Source organism: Staurois parvus, unplaced genomic scaffold (assembly GCF_062004578.1).
Source record: "Staurois parvus isolate SC_StPar_1 unplaced genomic scaffold, SC_StPar_1.0 ptg000058l, whole genome shotgun sequence".
Taxonomy (NCBI): Eukaryota; Metazoa; Chordata; class Amphibia; order Anura; family Ranidae; genus Staurois; species Staurois parvus.
In genome coordinates, this window is record NW_028317854.1 from 491,141 (window position 1) to 511,418 (window position 20,278).

Genomic DNA, 20,278 nt, shown 5'->3' on the forward strand with positions numbered 1-20,278 from the left:
AGGTACACCCTGAGCACATTTGACAGATGTGAATGGGTCTGGAGAAGCAGTGGAGAAAGTTATGATGCCTGTAACATTGTTCAGTATGTCCGTTTTGGTGGTGGGTCAGTGATGGTGTGGGGAGGCATATCCACGAGGGGGGGGCACAGACCTCTACAGGCTGGACAATGGCACCCTGTCTGCCATTAAGTATTGGGATGAAATCCTTGGACTCATTGTAAGACCCTATGCTGGTGCAGATGGTCCTGGGTTTCTCCTAGTGCATGACAATGCCCGGCCTCATGTAGCGAAACCATGCAGGCAGTTCCTGGAGTATGAAGGAAATGATACCATTGAATGGCCCTCACGCTCGCCAGACCTAAATCCAATAGAACACCTCTGGGATATTATGTTTCGGTCCATCCGACACTGCCAGGTTGTACCTGAGACTGTCCAGAAGCTCAATGATGCCCTGGTCCAGATGTGGGAGGAAAAACACCAGGACACCATCTGTCGTCTCATTAAGAGTTTGCCCCGACATAGTCAGGCATGCATATAAGCACATGGGGGCCATACAAACTACTGAGTACCATTTTGAGTTTCTGCAATGAAATTTTAGCAAAATGGACTAGCCTGCCGCATAATTTTTTCACTTAGATTTTTGGGGTGTCTTTGAATTCATTCATCTGTAGGTTGATAATTTTCATTTCCATCAAACGATGAGGAATCCTTACGTTCCTAACACATTGGCCAGTCCATATCAGTATAGATATCCAGCATGATATTTTTCCCTCATGGAGATCTGATGTGTTTTCAAAGTGTCCCTTTAATTTTTTTGAGCAGTGTGTATTTAACCACCTCCCGCCCACCATATAAGGAAATGACGGGACTGCGGTGGTTCTCTCGTTCTGGGAGGACATCATATGACGTCCTCCAACTGTAACCGCATGTGCATGCTGATCTGTGGTGCGCTGTGTCCCTGGGACACAGCGGGTCACCGATCAGTGGAAAGAGCCGATGACTTCCGCTCTGTCATGTGATCAGCTGTGTCCAGTCACAGCGGATTGCATGTAAATAAGGAAATGCCGGTTATCGGCATTTCTTTCCTCACAAGCTGTCACGCTGACAGCTCGTAAGGAGAGGAGAGACGGTAATTGGCATTCCTCAGACGGGACGTCTACACTGATCATCAGGGCACTGATGATCAGTGCCCTGGTGATCAGTGTAGCCCCATCAGTGCCACCTGTCAGTGTCCATCAATGCAACTTGTCATTGCCTATCAATGTCACCTGTCAGTGCACATCAATGCCACATATCAGTGGCCATCTGAACTGCCTTTCAGTGCCAATTATCAGTGTCGTCTATCAGTGCCGCCTATGAGTAATGCCAATCAGTGCCGCCTATCCGTGTCAGTCAGTGCCGCCTATCAGTGCCATCTATGAGTACTGCCTTTCAATGCCCATCAGTGATATCTGTGAATGCCCACCAGTGATGCCTGTCAATGCCCATCAGTGTCACCTACCAGTGCCTCCTCATCAGTGCCCATCAATGCAGCCTATCAGTACAGCCTATCAATGCCCATCACTGCAGCCTCATTAGCGCAGATCAGTGAAGGAGAAAAAATATTCATTTACAAAATTTTGTAACAGAAACTAAGAAAAAAACTTTTTTTTTTTTCAAAATTTTCAGCTTTTGGTTTGTTTATCAAAACATGAAAAGCCCAGTGGTGATTAAATACCATCAAAAGAAAGCTCTATCTGTCTCAAAAAAAAATGATAAAAATTTCATATGGGTACAGTGTTGCATGACCGTGCAATTGTCATTCAAAGTGCAACAGTGCTGAAAGCTGAAAATTTGCCTGGGCAGGAATGAGGTGAAAGTGCCCAGTCGGCAAGTGATCAATTAGAAAAAATGGTGATGTGTTCAATACTTATTTTACTCACTGTATATAGCTTCATACATGTCAGGACTCTTATTCTTAGACCCGTTGATTTAAAGATGACAGCAGCAGAGGGAAGGGGAGCAGTTTGGTACAACATTGTTTGCGGAATACAGTGCTCACAGGAAGTAACTTTGTGGGTTAGTGCCTTTTTGGAATAATACAATTTATACATTAGGTGTTTTAACATATTATGGTTGATCCATTTGAAGGTTTAGCTGTACCTTTGTATAAAAACAATTGCAATGCCTTCTTGCATCACCCTCATAAGAAAAAAAAATTCAACCACTGCCACAGGGTTCAGATGCAGTGTCCCCCCCCCCCCCCCCCCCCCTACCAGGCTGAGAGAGCATTTTTGCTGTAGTGGGCTGATACAACTGTGGGATATAGACATGAATTGGAAAGCAATCCTGAATATTTGAATGTAAGACAAAATCCACTGATCTATGAAGAAGAAAGTGGTCTGTTGCTCAAAAAATTCCAACATGGTTCATAAATGGCCTAAATGTCTGCTGAACTTGTCTGCTTATAGACCCGTTATCTGGTCCCGCTAGCATAAGTCCTCTTATATCTTTGGATAGAAGAAAGAAGAGCATTAAGGAACAGTATATATATTTGTCATAAGTGTTTGAAAACTGACTTGATAAGCCTAAATAGCTTTGATAATGACCTGGGTTACTAAGAAAATATATCATCTAGAAGGATTGACATCTTTTTTTTTTTTTTTTTTTTTTTTTTTTTACAGGTAGCAGTTGGATTATCTGTGGCAGCAAATGTTAGAATAGGGAATGCATTAGGAGCTGGGAATGTGGAGCAAGCAAAAACCGCATGTAAAGTTAGCCTCATATGCATAGGTAAGATAGATGTTTACTGTTACAATAATGCACTTTATTGTTACCCCAACAAAAACTTTTATTTGTTTATAACTCTAAAGTTTATTTAAAGGACACCTGCCAGAAAAGAAATGTGTAGGCTACCATTGATGATGCCTGCTGAGAATCCTGGATGCCTGTTTGTTATGCTGATCAGCTGACTTATTTAGTTATTGATCTGGAATCAATCTGCAGATTAGGAGTTCTGACATCATTCCATGCATGCTTTTTTCAGAAAGAGAAAGCTACTTGAGCCAACAAGTGATCTTGTGAAGAACCATTCATTCTATTCAGCAATCATTGCATCTTTGTTACACCCAACAGGTCCTCACCGCCACTCATTTCACTGAGATATAACATATTCCACTTATTCTTCTGTTCGCTGATGCTGAGAAAGCATTTGACAGAAGTCAGTTTGGAAATTATTTATCCACTTTGGCACATATTGGTATGGGAAAATTGTATGCAAAAACTGGATCGCTGCCCTCTACTTAACACTGGCAACAAAGTTAACGAGACTATCTCTAACTCCCTTACTATTTTTAAGGGGATAAGGCAAGGCTGCCTTCTATCACCTTTCATCTTTATACTTGCCCTTGAACTCCCTCTACACAATATCAGGGCACATCTGGACTTCAGGGAATTACCCTGACAGCTTCCTTTTCTTTCTCATCTTCCAAGTAGTCTCTATTCTTCCAAATCAGAAATTAGGAATATAGCCACCTCTGATAGCTTACAGGACCAAATCTGAGGAAACTTTGCATTCAGTTGGTTCTCTTCCATCCTTAAACAAGTTTTTTTAACTTGAATTGAGAACCTTAGCCAAGACTATAAAAGAAGACTTGCAGTGCTGGGACAAAGAAGCATTGATATGGCTTGGACAAAACCGTGTCATGAAAATGAACATCTTACTGCACCTACTATACCTATTTCAAACATTACCCATTAATTCTACAAGTTTTCCACCAGATCTGTGAGCATGGTTTTTGGGATACGTTTTAGCAGAGAGAAAGACCAGACTCAACAGATTCCTCCTCATGCTTCTTAAAGCAAAGGGGGAAACTGAGTTCCCAGACTCAATAAAAAACCATGAGACCTGAAACCGTGCATCTATTGGGAACAGGCCCTCGCACCAGCTCCTCGTGCAGGCCTGCCCTGACTAGACAGTCCTTTACCGAATCTGCATTGGTCCCTGTCATTGGTCCCACATTAAGGGTAACTACTGTAGATCTCTTTTCCAGAAGACCTCCATTTTGTAAATCCCAACTTTGAGATTGCACCCATTCAATCAGTCAGTCTAGTCCCCAATATCAAAAACCTAACTTTTAGGCTAACTTGCTTCTCTTGACATCACAGACTGATGGATGGGGCTGAATTGTCACCTTTTGCACCAAATTAGATTTCCCAAGATGCTCCCAAACGAATGCTTACCTTCAGTCCTTAATCACTGCACGTACGTTAATTAGAAAAAACTAATTTTTTGAGTGAGTATGTCTCTTTAATGCCACTGGCTGGCTTTCTTTTATGCTACTCTGCTTTGAGATGGCGACCAGAGAGATCCACACTCTTGCTTAGTCCGAACAAGAAGTCACAGAGCATGTTATCACAGGCCCTTAAATCTTTGATTGCCAGTTAATATCAGCAAAGCAGTACAGATGCCTCAGATACAGTATGACCGACTGTGAGATAATTGACTCTACTGTTCACATATCCTATAACACTGTTCAACAAATTTTTATTTTTTGCCAGTTTTGGAAACAAAAGGATCCATTTCTTAATGAATTTCAGATTCTGAGTTCAAATATAACAATGAAATTTGTCAATTGGCTCTAGTTTTTCTGTAAACGGAAAGTTTTCTACTATAGGCGTAATGACTACATAATGCACAATATTTATATAGATAGATGTCTTTCCACAAATATAAAGCAAGTGATATTGACTACATAACAAAGCCTAAATGGCATAATATATTGCATAGGATTACCAAGAAAAATTATAGCCATAAGCTAAGTTGAATCATTTTAATACTTAGGATTCTCACTAGTTTTGTCTTCAGTTTGTGTCGGTTTTGCTTCTCTTGGCTTTTCTCTTGTATTCGAGGAAAGGGCTATCTCTTACAACTGCACGTGACTACACGCTTCAGGTTCTTCCTCACTTGACTCAACCACGAAGGATTCTGGTGCTTTAGGAATTGGTAGCCCCTCTCCATGAGGAACTGGACGTATTGCCGATGGAATATTTGGATAGTGCACAGATAACTTTTTCTTCTTATTTAGCCCTTTTACAATTGGAGGCACCATACAAAAGTAACAATTACTAACATGATCTGTTGGCTCTCTCCAAATCATTGGCACAGCGAAAGGCATAGATGCCTTTTTTCCATTCAACCATTGCTCCAGTGCCGTCCCACAAGAATTGCAGCATATATGTGGTGCCCAGCTCTTGTCCTGGTCTCCTATCTTGCAGCCAAAATACAAGTTGTAGGCTTTCTTAATCATTCCTGTTATCCTCCTTTTTTGTGAGATAAAAGTTATTTCACCGCAGATATAGCAGAAATTATCTGCTTTATTCACACAAGTTCAAGGCATTACTGAGTAGCCTATATAAGCATAAAACGAAATGTAAAGACGCTGTCGAACTACAATCAGCTACAGATACTGCAGCTTTTATGCAGTGAAGTGATGCAATTAAAGGCTAATATTGCATCATCTCAGTATACATGCAATTTTCTATTGGTCACCAGTATCAATTGCGCAATATGCAGCTGAAGTTGCATCATAATTTTGAATGGCTTACGTCATTAGATGGGTGAATATATCATGGAAACTAGAGCCAATCAACATTTTTTAGGGTCATTTTCGTTTTCAGCACCCCAAAATTATGTAAGATTAGCTAATTTTATGCCCAAAACTTTTTACCTGTTGAACAGTGTAATCAGGTAGGTTTTTAACATCTTAATACTTTCAGCTTTGGTAATTGTACCTCTCATACTTCCAATGTGAAAAGTATTTTTATTTAAAATTTATATGTAAGATAACCATGTATTTCTCATGTTGATGCTCTTTTAAATAAAACATTTACTAAAAAAGGAAACCTGTAGAGAATTTTCTGACATACCTTCCAAAAGACCAGAGAGGTTTCAAAGAGGACTTGAAAAAAAGATGGACATTTACTGTACATTGGTGGGTTGTAGGAATGAAGAAAGAGTGGATCATTAGATACACATGTCTGCCTCTGCATCACCCTGTACTCTTTTCTTTGAAGCATCCGATTATCCTGGTTATGCAACAGATTAGCGGAAAGGAATGTAGACTTAAACGTTGCAGTTAAATCTGCTGAATGTACTAAAAAAAAATCACAGATCTCCATATCATGATCTACACATTGGGGTTGATTTACTAAAGGCAAATAGACTGCAAAGTAAAATTGTACCACATTCACTAAGCTCTGGGGAAATTCCCTTGCAATGTGCAATTTCACTTGCAAAGCAAACAGTCTTTTTAACTTTAGTAAAAACTTTTTTCAGCTAAAAAAACAAAAACTTTTAGATGCAGTTAGGCAATGGACACAGACATTGTGTACTGTAAACAATCTCCACTTTTATAGTTTATACTAAGTTACCATAATTATCATTGTGCTAATCTTTATGTAACAGTATACTGAATATGCAAGGTAGGTGTCTGCTTACTTTTAAAGATTATATTACATTAGATGTTAAGAAGCTGAAAAAGCATGTTGTGCTCAGTCTGTCATTGAGTATCTCTATATATAAAATCAAAAGAACATAAAAACATTTTTGGATGCATACTCATTACAGTAAATAAAGCAGATGCCGTAGTGATTACTGTGAGAGGCCAATTCAGAATGCACAGCCTACAGGCAATCTGATCCTAGAGCAGCCCATGGTGGCTCACTTTTAACTGTAGCATATCCTTTATTTTTTGCAGTTTAGATATTCATCCCCTATACTGTATGTTAGAGTGTATCACAACCTCAGGCATAGGTAACAGGATTTGAGACCAATGACTGACCTGCATGGAGAACTGTAAAAAGAGTGTAAAAAACGCAAAAAAATACTAGTGAAAGGAGGACACAGCTCTAGAGTTTTAACCCTTGAAAATCCCAAAAGTGATATTACATTTTAGCCCCAACTTTTTTTTTTCTTTCTCCTAGTGTTTTTCTCTCTGGTGTCTGGTAGTTTGTTGGCTGGACTGAAAGATGTAATTGCTTATATTTTTACCTCTGACAGGTGGGTAGAGTAAATTTTATTTTTGCTAAATTCTTGATGCTCTTTTATCTATAGAATCAAAACCCCAAAAAACCCAAAACAAAGGCATAGTAACACAGAACAGCACAGTGGCTAAATGGTTAGCACTTCTGCCTGGAAGTACTAGGGTTGTTGGTTAGAATCCAAACCACGGCACCACCTGCCTGGAGTTTGCATGCTCTCCCTTTGCCTGCATGGGTTTCCTTCAGGTACTCCGTTTTCCTCCCACACTCCAGAGACATGCTGGTGGGTGATCCTGTCTAAATTGGCCCTAGTATGTGTATGTATGAATGTAAGTTAGGGACCTTAGATTGTATGCCCCTTGATGGTTAGGGGCTGATGTGAATGTGCAGTATTTATGTAAAGCACTGTATAAATTGACAGTGCTATATAAGTACCTGTAATAAAAAATAAATTTGAATAAACTCATGCACGGCTATGTCAAATTAAATTGTGTCTTATTTGTGCATAAAATGTATGGAGCTGCTGCAACCGGGCAGTAGTGTACTCAAAAACCTAAATTCTAATAGTGCAGTAGTGTGTTGCTCCTTTAAGAAAAAAATTACATATGATGAATTTCAAACTACAATAATATAACCAAAGTCCTAAATAACAACGCTATATAAACAATCAACAATAAAGTGCATATATATATATATATATATATATATATATATATATATATATATATATATATATATATATATATATTAGTGCCTCAATTATCTAATTATCTAAAAACACATGTGCTGTCAGACAGAGCTGGGGACATCACATCTGGTAGGACAAAAAACTGGAAGTGGTGAGAAGCAGGCTGCTGACCATTCTAATACACTGCACTTTTTTATTATATATGTGAGTGCAATGTGGACTGTAATAAATGCTTTTAATCTTCAACATGTGTTGCGCTATGAGTCTGTCCCTATTTTATGTTTGAGTGACATTGGAAGTGGAGGCATTTGGAATTGGCCTCTTAAAGGGACCTTATGAGTGAAGTGGGTGCTAACAGTCAGTTGGTGGATTATACATTCAAAGCGCACTTGACCTATGCTTTGTAGGTTTGTATTTATATATACTCACTGCTAGGAACACTTTGAAAACACATTAGATCTCAATGGGGAAAAATATGTTGGATATCTATACTGATATGGACTGGGTAATGTGTTAGGAACGTAATGATGCCCCATCATTTGATGGAAATGAAGATTATCAACCTACAGAGGACTGAATTCAAAGAATTTTTTGAAAATCAAAGTGAAAAAAATATGCAGCAGGCTAGTCCATTTTGCTGAAATCTCATTGCAACAACTCAAAATGGTACTCAGTAGTTTGTATGGCCCCCATGTTCTTGTATGCATCCCTGTGTACGTCGGGGTATGCTCCTAATGAGATGATGGATCGTGTCATGGGGTGTTTTTTCCCAGATCTGGACCAGGGCATCACTGAGCTCCTGGATAGTCTGAGATGCAACCTGGCATCGTCGGATGGACCAAAACATGATATCCCAGAGATGTTCTATTGGATTTAGGTCAGGTGAGCATGGGGGCCATTCTCTTGCCACATGAGGCCGGGCATTGTCGTGCACCAGGAGGAACCCAGGACCATCTTCAGCAGCATAGGGTCTGACAATGGGTCCAAGGATTTTCTCCCGATACCTAATGGCAATCAATTTGCCATTGTCTATCCTGTAGAGGTCTGTGCGTCCCTCCATGGATATGCCTCCCCAGACCATCAATGACACACCACCAAAACGGTCATGCTGAACAATGTTACAGGCAACATAATGTTCTCCATGGCTTCTCCACACCCTTTCATATCTGTCGCATGTGCTCAGGGTGTACCTGCTGTCATCTATGAAAAGCACAGGGCACAAGTGGCGGACCTGCCAATTCTGGTGTTCAATAGCAAATGCCAATTGAGCTCTATGGTGGCAGGCAGTGAGCACAGGGCCTGCTAGAGGATGTTGGGCCCTCGGCCACCCTCATGAAGTCTGTTTCTGATTGGTCAGAGACATTCACACCAGTGGCCTGCTGGAGGTCATTTTGTAGGGCTCTGGCAATGCTCATCCTGTTCCTCTTTGCACAAAGCAGCAGATACTGGTCCTGATGGGTTTAGAACCTTCTACGGCCCTGTTCAGCTCTCCTAGAGTAATTGCCTGTCTCCTGGAATCTCCTCTATGCTTGAGACTGTGCTGGGAGACACAGCAATTCTTCTGGCAATGGCACGTACTGAAGTGCCATCCTGGAGGAGTTTGACTGCCTGTGCAACCTCTGTAGGGTCCAGGTATCGCCTCATGCTACCAGTAGTGACACTGACCCTAGCCAAATGCAAACCTAGTGAAAAACAGACAGAAAAGATGAGTAGGGAAAAAAATGTCAGTGGCCTCCACCTGTAAAATCGCTCCTGTTTTGGGGGTCGTCTCATTGCTGCCCATCTAGTGCACCTGTTGTTAATTTCATTAACACCAAAGCAGCTGAAACTGACTAACAAACTCCTCTGCTACTTAACTGACCAGATCAATATCCCAGGCGTTTAACTGACTTGATGCTATACTCTGATTAAAAAGTGTTTCTTTAATTTTTTGAGCAGTATATATATATATATATATATATATATATTTGTATTTATTTATTTCATTTGAGGGACATTTGATCGGAAGTAGAACACAGCACACGTGTTTTATATGTTTGAGGCACTATTTATGTATATGTATGCACTTTAGCCCAGGTTTACACTGGTGCTACTTGTCATGTAATTTGACAGTTACAAATCACATGACAAGTCATACCCTATTTGTGCCTATGGAACCATTCAAATCAGTGTGACTGTGACTTTGTGGTGCCACACCAATTTGAAAAAAAGGTTCCTGCACTATTTTTTGGGATTTCCGGTGCTTCTTGCATAGACATCTGTGCATGAAGTCACACAGATGTCAGGCAAGTTACACCTGAAATCGCATTGACCTGCGACTTTGAAATTTGTGCTACTTCAAGTGATTTCAGAGTGGCATTCAGTGTGAACCAGGGCCTATTGTTGATTTGTTTCTATGGTGTTGATATTTAGGACTTTGGTTATATTTTTGTAGTTTGAAATTCATCATATGTAAATTTTTTTCTTAAGGAGCAGCACACTACTACACTTTTATTATATAACACAAAACATCTGTTTCCTTTGCTGTTTAGAGGGTTCCTGCTGCACTTGTCTTGGGCTCACCTCCCTTTTCTCAGAATATGGGTTCTCTGGCACAGCTCATCTTGTTCTTCTAAGTGCAGTGACAGAATGAGCAGCAGCAGAGGTCACAATAGGGCAGTACACGTGCTTCTGCTTGCCCTGCTCATTACAATCTGACAACTGCTATACCTCTAGCAGTGATGGTAACTTAATAGATTTGTGACATGATCAAGGTGGAGCTATCCGAGAGGAGATGGAGCCCATGGGGAAACTGGCAGGTTCTAAAGGGGGTCAAGAGGAGCCATGAGGGACTGAAAGAGACAAATGTGCAGCAAGAGTCTGAAAAGAGAAGAAGCAGATCAGGGATGCAGGAAAGGAAAAGGCTGTAGGATTAATCTGATTTGAAAACTGCATAACCCGCTTCACATGGTATCAGTCTGACCATCTCACTCCACCCCCTCACATCTCATCTCTCTACAGCCACCAGCACCCCGCTGCACTCCACAGCCACATAATACAACCCCCTCATTTACAGTTTGTTCCTCCCTGGCCAGCCCTATTTTCATCATTGCATTGCAGGCAGTCTCTTACTAATATTCTAAGGGCACATATGTGTTCCCTAAACAGCATGTCACTCACAGTGAATCTAAAAAATATTTTTGGAATCAAGGCTGCTCATATCCATTTGAGGTCTTTTATTCAGATTTGTCTCTTCAGTATAGGTTCCATCCAAAATGCATGGCTACTCTGCTCTAATTAATGTCTAATTAATGTCCTTTTCTTTTAGAGAGATTGTAACACTGGTTTCCCAACTTATGCTCATCTTTGTTCCATTTCACCTGTGTGATGCTATAGCTGTAAGTACTATAATATCTATTTTATATATATCTCAAATGTATGTAATGTAGTCCATTATTGACTCTAATGATTCACAATTGGTGTTTACTTCTAGGGCACCTGTGCTGGCATACTTCGAGGAACTGGAAAGCAAAAGATTGGTGCTATTACAAATGCTGTTGGGTATTACCTTGTTGGTTTACCCATAGGAATAGCACTGATGTTTGCAGCAAAATTTGGAGTAATAGGTATGAACAATAGACATGAAAGTACACAGTGATTAAAGCTAATTTCTGGGATAAGCAAATATTATCTAAATATGTATAAAAGGCTTGTGTATCCTTTCTTGAATCTTGGTGTACTTTGTGTATTTCTTCCAGACTTGTATAGTTAACCTGCTTGAAACTTTGCCACTGTGTTTCTATATTAAAGACCAGTCCCTGTTGCTCTTTTTTGTGCAGAGGACTGGTCTTGTATCTGCCCACCTCTTGTAGTTCTCTGCAGGCAAACTGTATGTGCAGCACAGTGATGATGTCTCTGCAACTTGTGTATGGTAATATATGATGTTTGGTACATACAAAGTGCATACAATGTGAGTTTATATCCTCTGTGGCTAAGGAATATATTTAAATGAGAATTTTTGGGGCCAGGGTTCAGCTTTAACAGCAAAAACCAGAGCAAGTACAGGCTGGGGCTGTATAATCTGATCACACAGTGTAAAACTTGACATGTAAATGTTTTCTGACAGCTGACTAGTAGCACTTATGCAGGAAATAGATGGGTCAAAAATCGGCCAATTTTTCAGCCGAAAATAAAATCGGGCGATTTTTGGATCTTTAGTGGGTTAATAGGTCGGCCGTTTTTCGGTATTTTGGCAGATTTTTTTTATCGGTAAAGTTTGAAAAAAATCAGCCGATTTTGCCGATCGGCCGATTGCCGCGGCAATGATGGGCAAATTGGCCGATCTTTTTACCGATAAAAAATCATGAGCAGTGACCTGCAAGTGGAAGACAAAAAGAAGAAAGAAGAGGAAGAAGAAGAGGATGAAGAAGAAGAATTCCAGTCTGGCAAAAAGTGTCCCTGCAGAGAGCTCCGCTATTTCTTTGACAGTTCTTTGACATTTATAACGGCTGCAACAATGTATCTATTTGTTTCCGAATAAAAAACATCTGTATCCGAAATAGATACAATGTTGCAGCCGCTATAAATGTCAAAGAACTGTCAAAGAAATAGCGGAGCTCTCTGCAGACACACTTTTTGCCGGCTGTAGACGGGATGAAAATCGGCCGTTTTTTTTTTTTTTTTCCTGGTAACGTCTGCCAATTGAACGACCGATTTTTCGTTTTTTTAAAGACAAATCGGCCAGTTTTCTCTCCATCTGTGGCCTGCATTATTCTGTAAAGAACAGAAACTTGTTAAAGAGCCAACTCTCAGTCTTCATCTTCATCTGGACCTTAAGATGTTTGACAACACCTATGTTATTGACCTACATTCACCATTTGTGACATGGTTGTGATGTATTTGTTTCACTGTGCAGTTCTTTAAGGATGGAAAATGCTGTATTCCAAATAAAGAATTTGAAAAAAAAAAGCCATGAGCAGATTGGCCATATCCATTTAAGCATATGAAGACTTAATTTTCAGTTAAATAACACACTTTACAGTTTCAAAAATTTCAGTTAATACTATTTTTTTCTTTGTGTAGGTCTGTGGATTGGACTAATCTTTCCTGTGTTTATGCAAGCTTCCTTTTTTGTGGTCTACGTTCTGCGTATGGACTGGAATAAAGCATGTCAGGAGGTATGTAGGTGTTCTTGTATCCTAATAGCTAATATAAGGACCCCCTTCTCTGCCAAATCAGCCCTGACCTGTTGAGGCATGGATGCAACTGGACCTCCAAAAGGTATGCTGTTGTATCTAACACCAAGCTGTCAGTAGCAGGTCCTTTAAGTTCTGTAAGTTGTGATGTGGGGCCTCCATAGATCTGACTTGTTTCCCATGCTTAACTGAGATCTGGAGAGTTTGGAGGCCAAGTCAACACTTAGCACTTGTTATTGTTTTCCTCAAAGCATTCTTGAACCATTTTTGTAGTGTAGCAAGGTGCAATATCCTGCTGAAAGAGACCACTGCCACCAGGGATTACCGTTTCCATGAAGGGGTGTACTTGGTCAGCAACAATGTTTAAGTTTATGTGTCAAATTGCATCCATGTAATGGCAGGACTCAAGGTTTCCCAGCAGAACATTGCCCAAAGCATCACACTGCCTCCACCGGCTTGCCTTCTTCTCGCACTGCATCCTTGTGCCATCTCTTCCCGAGGTAAGCAGTGCACCAGGCCATCCACATGATGTAAAATAAAATGTCATCAGACCAGACCTCTTTATTTTATTGCTCTGTGGTCCAGTTCTGATGCTCACATGCTCATGGTAGGCACTTTTGTTGGTGGACATGTATCAGCTTGGGCATCCTGACCAGTCTGTGGCTACGTAGCCCCATACACAACAAAATGTGATGGTCATTTTATGCTGCCTACACATCCTCTTCAGGGATAACCTGTTTACTTTCTGCCAAATATATACCACTCACTTTCAAATGCCTTTGTAATCAGATATCAATGTTATTCATTTAACCTGTTAGTGGTCCTAAAGTTATGTCTAATTTTGTATTTATTGTGCAAATGTCACAGCAGGTGTCAAGAAATGCTGTAAAGTAAGAATGCTTTCATATATACACTTATCGACCACTTTATTAGGTACACCTTCCTAGTTCTGGGTTGGACACCCTTTTGCCTTCAGAACTGCCTTAATTCTTTGTGGCATAGATTCAATAAGGCATTGGAAACATTCCTCAGAGATTTTGGTCCATATTGACATGATAGCATCACACAGTTGCTGCAGATTTGTCGGTTGCACATCTATGAACTATTGATACAAGGCAGGATGGATCCCTGCTTTCGTGTTGTTTCAGAGAAATTCTGACCCTACCATCTGAATGTTTCAGATGAAATCGAGACTCATCAGACCAGGCAATGTTTTTTCAATCTTCTGTTATCCAATTTTGGTGACCCTGTGCGAATTGTAGCGTCTGTTTCCTGTTCTTAGTTGACAGGAGTGGCACCCGGTATGGTCTTCTGCTGCTGTAGCTCATCTTCTTCAAGGTTCGATGTTTTGTGCGTTCAGAGATCGTATTCTGCATACCTTGGTTGTAACGAGTCAGTATTTGAGTTACTGATGACTTTCGGTCCAGCTCATCTGGCACCAACAACGAATCCATATTCAAAGTCACTTAAATCCCCTTTCTTCCCCATTCTGATGCTCAGATTGAATTTCAGCAATTCGTCTTCACCAAGTCTAGATGCCTAAATGCATTGAGTTGCTGCTATGTGATTGGCTGATTAGCAATTTGTGCTACCAAGCAATTGAACAGGTGTACCTAATAAAGTGGCTGGTGAGTGTATATGTATGTTTAAACACAGTCATTAACGGAAACAAACAACTGTGTATGAGGCATAAAACTGGGTGAGGAACAGCCAAATTCTACTACTAAGGTGAGATTGTGGAAGACAGTTTATGTCACAAGTCATACCCCATGGTAAGACTGAGCACAGCAACAAGACATAGAGTAGTTACACTGCATCAGCAATGTCTTTCCCATGCAAAGATTTCAAATCAGACTGGGGTTTCAAGATGTTCTATTCAAGCTCTTTTGAAGAAGCGCAAAGAAACAGGCATTGTTGGGGACTGTAGCCACAGTGTTTGGACAAGGAAAGACACATCAATAGATGAAAGACACATCATGTTTACTTCCCTTTGACATCCGAAGGTGTCCAGCAGTGCTATTAGCACAGAACTGACAGAAACCAGTGGGACCCAGGTACACCCATCTACTGTCTGGAGAAGTCTGGCTAGACGTGGCCTTCATGGAAGAATTGCAGCTAAAAAGCCACACCTCCACTGTGGAAACAAAGCTAAGTGACTCAACTATGCACAAAAACACAGGAACTGGGTTGCAAAAAATGGGAGCAGGTGCTCTGGACCGATGAGTCAAAATCTGAATATTTGGCTGTGCCAGGAGTCAGTTTGTTTGCTGAAGGGCTGGAGAGTGGTACAATATTGAATGTCTGCAGGCAACAGTACAGCATGTTGGAAATTCCTTGCAAGTTTGGGGCTGCATTTCTGCAAGTGAATTTGGAGATTCAGTCAGGATCAATGATGTCTTCAATGCTGAGAAATACAGGAAGATACTTATCCATCATGCCATACCATTAGGGAGGCGTGTGATTGGTCCTATATTTGTTCTGCAGCAGGACAATGATCCCAAACACACAGCCAATGTCATTAAGAACTATCTTCAGCATAAAGAAGAACAAGAAGTCCTGGAAGTGATGGTTTGACTCACACAGAGCCCTGATCTCAACATCATTGAGTCTGTCTGGGATTACATGAAGAAACAGAAGGCTCTGAGGCAGCCTATATCCACAGAAGATCCATGGTTAGATCTCCAAGATATTTGGGCAACCTACCTGCCAAGTTCCTTCAAAAACTAGAAGAATTGAAGAATTGATGCTGTTTTAAAGGCAGAAGGTGGTCACACTAAATATTGATTTAATTTGGATTTCTCCTCTGTTCGTTTACTTTCCTTTTAGTTAATTGACAAAAAATGATTTACTAACACTTCTATTTCTGTAAGTATTCTTAATTTAAAGCATTTTTTCACACCTGCCTAAAAATGTTGCACAGTAGTGTACATAAAAAATGGAGTGATTTTCAGTAAGATTTGGGATAACAGCAAGCACACAGGGTACGTCTCAAGTCCAGTTTATTGAACATTTGACCAGGAGTGTCAAACTCAGATTCATTGGGGGCTGCATCAGCAGTATAGTTGCCCTCAAAGGGCTGTTGTATCTGTAAGATTATGTATCTACTCTTTATCAAAGTGCAGGGTTTTTGTGTTCACTATGTATAGAGTGCTGGGTTAAGGGGTGTGCCACGTACAGAGTGCAAAGTTCAGGGGCGGGCTACATACAAAGTGCAGGGTTCAGGGGTACACTACGTGCAGAGTGCTGGGTTCAGAGATTCGCTATGCGCAGAGTGCAGGGTTTAGGGGTGCACTATGTACAGAGTGTAGGGTTTAGGGGTATACTATGTAAAGAGTGCAGAGTTTAGGAGTGCTTTATGTACAGAGTGCAATATTTTGTTTCCAACCCTACTCCTGGGTTCTGACCTTTGCACCCACCACTTTCCCTCTCCCCCCCCCCCCCCCCACCTCTGCTCAAATCTGCCGCCACACCTCCACAGCCACTTCTCCATCCACCCATTCTCCCAAAAGCTTCCTCTCCTCTCTACTAGGCAGCTCCCTGCCTGTGTATTGGGCTGTAGTAGCTGTGTAGGTGGATCTGAAGGCCCCAGTACAAGTGAACTCACATCTATCTTCTTGCAGGGAGATTCAGCTGTCTTCAGATCTGTCCCCTCTGTGCCCTGCTGTGAGTGCTGCTGTGTGTGACGCTGTGTGTGCCTGCAGGGATCCAGGAGACACTGAGAGCATAGCTGTCACTGTAAACACAGAAGGTTCCTGTGTTCACAAGTGACAGCAGGAAGAGCAGGCGAGAGCCAAAGGTGGGGTGGTGGCCGAGGGCTGCTGCATGGGCCACATGGCAAGATTTGGCCCACAAGTCTTGTGTTTGCCATCTGTGTCATAGACTATTCTTCAATACTAAAAAGTCTGTCTCCAGCAAAGTATAAATATAACTGTTACTACTTTCAGAGTGCTTTTAGGACAAGGAAATATATAAAGTGCTTTTAGGACAAGGCTCCCCTGTCAAGTAGAACAATGCTGCCAAAGCTGCCCTAGCCTGTGCCCCCACCCATAGGGTATCCATGTGATCCACTTTTCCATCAGAATTTATTTGCACCCCTGACTCCCTACAGGCTCAACCCACCTGTCCTTAATTGGATCCCTGTTCTCCCAGACACCTTTTCCTTGCTCTCTCAGCACTGTTCACCACATCTGCACAGTGACATTTGGTGCTCCCACCACAGTATTTACGTACGTTGAAAAAGAGTCAAAATTTACTGAACCCAAAAACTAATGTTTCTGAGGGTGGTCAAATATAAAGAGCTACTACAGTTGCTAGTATCGTTTTCTTTAACTACCATTTTGGCACTTGAACTCGGTGTCTGCTGTAAGTCTGCACAGGGACCAGCTGGAATTATCAGCACCTAGGCTTCCAATCTTACTACAAAGCACTCCAAAGCAGCACTCTGTAGCAAAGAGCATGTATATGTATAGTTCTGCGCTGCACTTATTTACTACAATAAAAAGCTGTGAATGGACCCTCAGAATTCCCTTTGAACTGCTTCTGACTTATTTTTGATCTCCCTTTATACTATTTTAAACTTCTTTTTCACTCCCATTGACTTGTATATGGAGTAAAGCATCAGACACAATCTCCTGTGTAGTCTTTGTGTGTAAGGAGAATCAACAGAGTTCTGTAGATAGTGGATTACCAATATTCTGTTATAATTGACCTTGATAACATGTTAATAAATCTGTGTGTCTTTTAGATTGGAGATGTACTAGCCAGGGTTCAATAAAATTACCAGTTTTTACCATGCTCCACAATCATCTTTGCCCACCTGCCACACTTAGGGGGGGGCACCCATTAATCTTTGGTTGCGCGGATTACATGGAGCTACGTTTCCTTTCATGTTTCCTACTAACTAATGTAAAGTAGCACAAGTTCGACCAGTAGTTTGACATGGCCCTTACTGTTGCCTTAATATGTTCTCTTAGAATAAGGCTGGCTATACATTATATACTCTTCTTGCACAATTTTCCTTTAGATTTACCAAAAACCATATAATATGAGTTTAAACCTAAACAACACTTTCAGTTGTATCCAATTAGGCAGGCCCTTGCACTACATAGTTGAAGGTAAATCTAAAGGAAATTGTACAGAAAATTGTACGCAAATTGTTCAATTGTGCAAAATGTATGGCCAGCCTAAGTAGGAAATGAAAATCTATCTGTCTTTTAGGCTCAGATTCGAGCAGGAGTGAAATCAAAGAATGAAGATCTTGCATCCAGCACCCCAGCAGCAGATTGTTCTGGCACCAAGTCTGATGAAGTTACAAATGGCAAGTGTACAAATATACTGTATAGAATTGTGCTTTTGAAACAGTTGATCTTATTTTGCTTTTAAGTTAAATCGGTAATGCCATGATTTATCTGAAAGAACCTGTGCTAGCCAATTTGGTTTGCTCTGAGTTACGATTTATGGAAACCAACTGTACAAATATTGACAATTTATGGAGAGGTTATTAGATATTACAATGGTATTTTCTGACTTTTTTCATGCAGGTGGCGTGCAGTCTTACAATACTGGCTATTCTGTTGTGGATCAGGATGTTCAAGGTGCTGTTATTATCATCCCAGATGGTGGGTTTAGTTTTACAGAGCATATGGTGTTACAAGAAGATTCATCCCTAGAAGCTGTGAACATAGTGGGTGAAATTCTCTCCACCAAGCAGCTAATACTGCGAAGGGGACTTGTAGTGTTTTTAGTAGTGACAGTGCTTCTAATAGGAGTCACAGTTCGACTTTTGACTGGCAATGGATAGAGTTAATGAGAATATTACCTCTACATGAATCCTATACATGGGCTCAACAGAGCAGAACCTATGTTGAACTGTCTTAAAGAGTGAAACCATTGTGATTACCAAAGGATAACTTGTATAAAAATGATTCTCAGGTTTCAAGCCCTTCCATCTTTCCATAATGAGATGGGAACAGATATCACGGACAATACTGGATCTATTTTAAAAAAAAATACCTCATACAGTATATCTTTTATTAGCTAGCACTGCTGAAACTTTTTGTCTGGAATTTATCTAACTGTAATTCGTCATCACTGTAATTTCACAAGAGCTGCAGTCAGATTTGCAGCTTAAAGTGCCAGAATGACTGTATCAAAATTATATACAGCAGATGATTTACTAAAGTTAATTATTTAAACATAGGTTGACATCACTTAGTAAATTGCTCCTTGCAGTGTGATCCTCTAGATCAGTAGTCTTCAATCTTTCCCCGGGGCCGGATTTGACCCTTTGACTGTCGTTGTCCTGCCCGGCCCTTGAGGAATTATTCCTGTCACTGACACCAACAATGGGGCATAGTTCCTGTCACTGACACCAACAATGCGGCACTGTTCCTTCCACTGACACCAACGATGGGTTGTGATTCTGGTCCCACAGGGTGGGTGCGTCACTTCCATGTATTCTTTGTAACAAGTAAGGCCTTGTTTGCACCTGTGCAATTTTTGTGTATTTTGCAGTGCATAAAAATACAGGTGTCATGAAAATACGATGTCTCCAATGAAGCCCCTCACATCCGCGCGCAAAAAAAAAAATTGTTGCAAAAATTGAGGCATTTCCCTGCATTTGCACATGAAACAATGCATGGAAAAACCACTAAAAATGTGCATTAAAGAATAGAAAACACAAGGAAAAATGCATGACAGTGGAAGTGGAGTGATATAAACCCAGCAAGTGCCTTTGAGTCAAGATCTGAAGTGGAGTTGCACATGGACTTCTAATAACTAGAACATGAACTTGTCTGATGAGTCAGTAATCACTGGTATTGTGATACCAGTGGTAGAAAATGTCACATGGTCACCACTAAACTTCATTTTAATTTTTTTTTCTGAGAAGTTTTGTTAACCTTTAATGACTGAAACCAGCATTTTAATTAAAATTGATCTTATGTTGTTCTGTATGAACGATAGCATGTGTGCTCTTTCCATATCTGATTGTCCCTAAAGGTAGAAGAATGACCTCAAGTTAATATTAATGTGTCTGTCATAGTAGAGACAAAAGTTTGTGGTTGCCTTGAATTTAAACTTGTATATACTGTTGTTAATAAGGAGAAAATGATGCTTCATTAACATTTTGCTTTGCAGTTTTCAATTCCATGTTTGATGGCGTATTCTATCAAGAACTTTGGAATGTAGGAGAACAAGGACAGAGCACAAAAACTTTAAGAGACAAAATCCATTTCTGCATATTGAAATATCCCAAATCTGGGACCCCAAATATACGTGTTCAGTTATGTGCCTTTACAGGCTCACCTTCCCAACAATGCCACTACTGCAGACAGGTGTGAATTTATAGCGGGGTTGGCAACCTGTCGATCGCAATCTACTCATAGACCACGTGCAG

The 20,278-nt window shown here is 40.6% G+C and overlaps 1 protein-coding gene across 2 annotated transcripts in view; it reads left to right on the forward strand.

Annotated features, from left to right (window-relative positions):
• LOC149469839 (multidrug and toxin extrusion protein 2-like) overlaps positions 1-19,835 on the forward strand; it is a 76,384-nt gene extending 56,549 nt beyond the window's left edge. The window contains exons 11-17 of one of the 2 annotated variants that reach the window (XM_089668436.1): positions 2,664-2,772; positions 6,964-7,039; positions 11,016-11,085; positions 11,181-11,313; positions 12,770-12,864; positions 18,100-18,199; positions 18,423-19,835. In XM_089668436.1, the coding sequence (XP_089524562.1) occupies positions 2,664-2,772; positions 6,964-7,039; positions 11,016-11,085; positions 11,181-11,313; positions 12,770-12,864; positions 18,100-18,199; positions 18,423-18,682 (843 nt within the window). In that variant the 3' untranslated portion in view covers positions 18,683-19,835. The remainder of the gene's footprint in view (positions 1-2,663; positions 2,773-6,963; positions 7,040-11,015; positions 11,086-11,180; positions 11,314-12,769; positions 12,865-18,099; positions 18,200-18,422) is intronic. The other variant, XM_089668437.1, reaches the window with a different exon arrangement.
• The last annotated feature ends 443 nt before the right edge of the window (positions 19,836-20,278 follow it).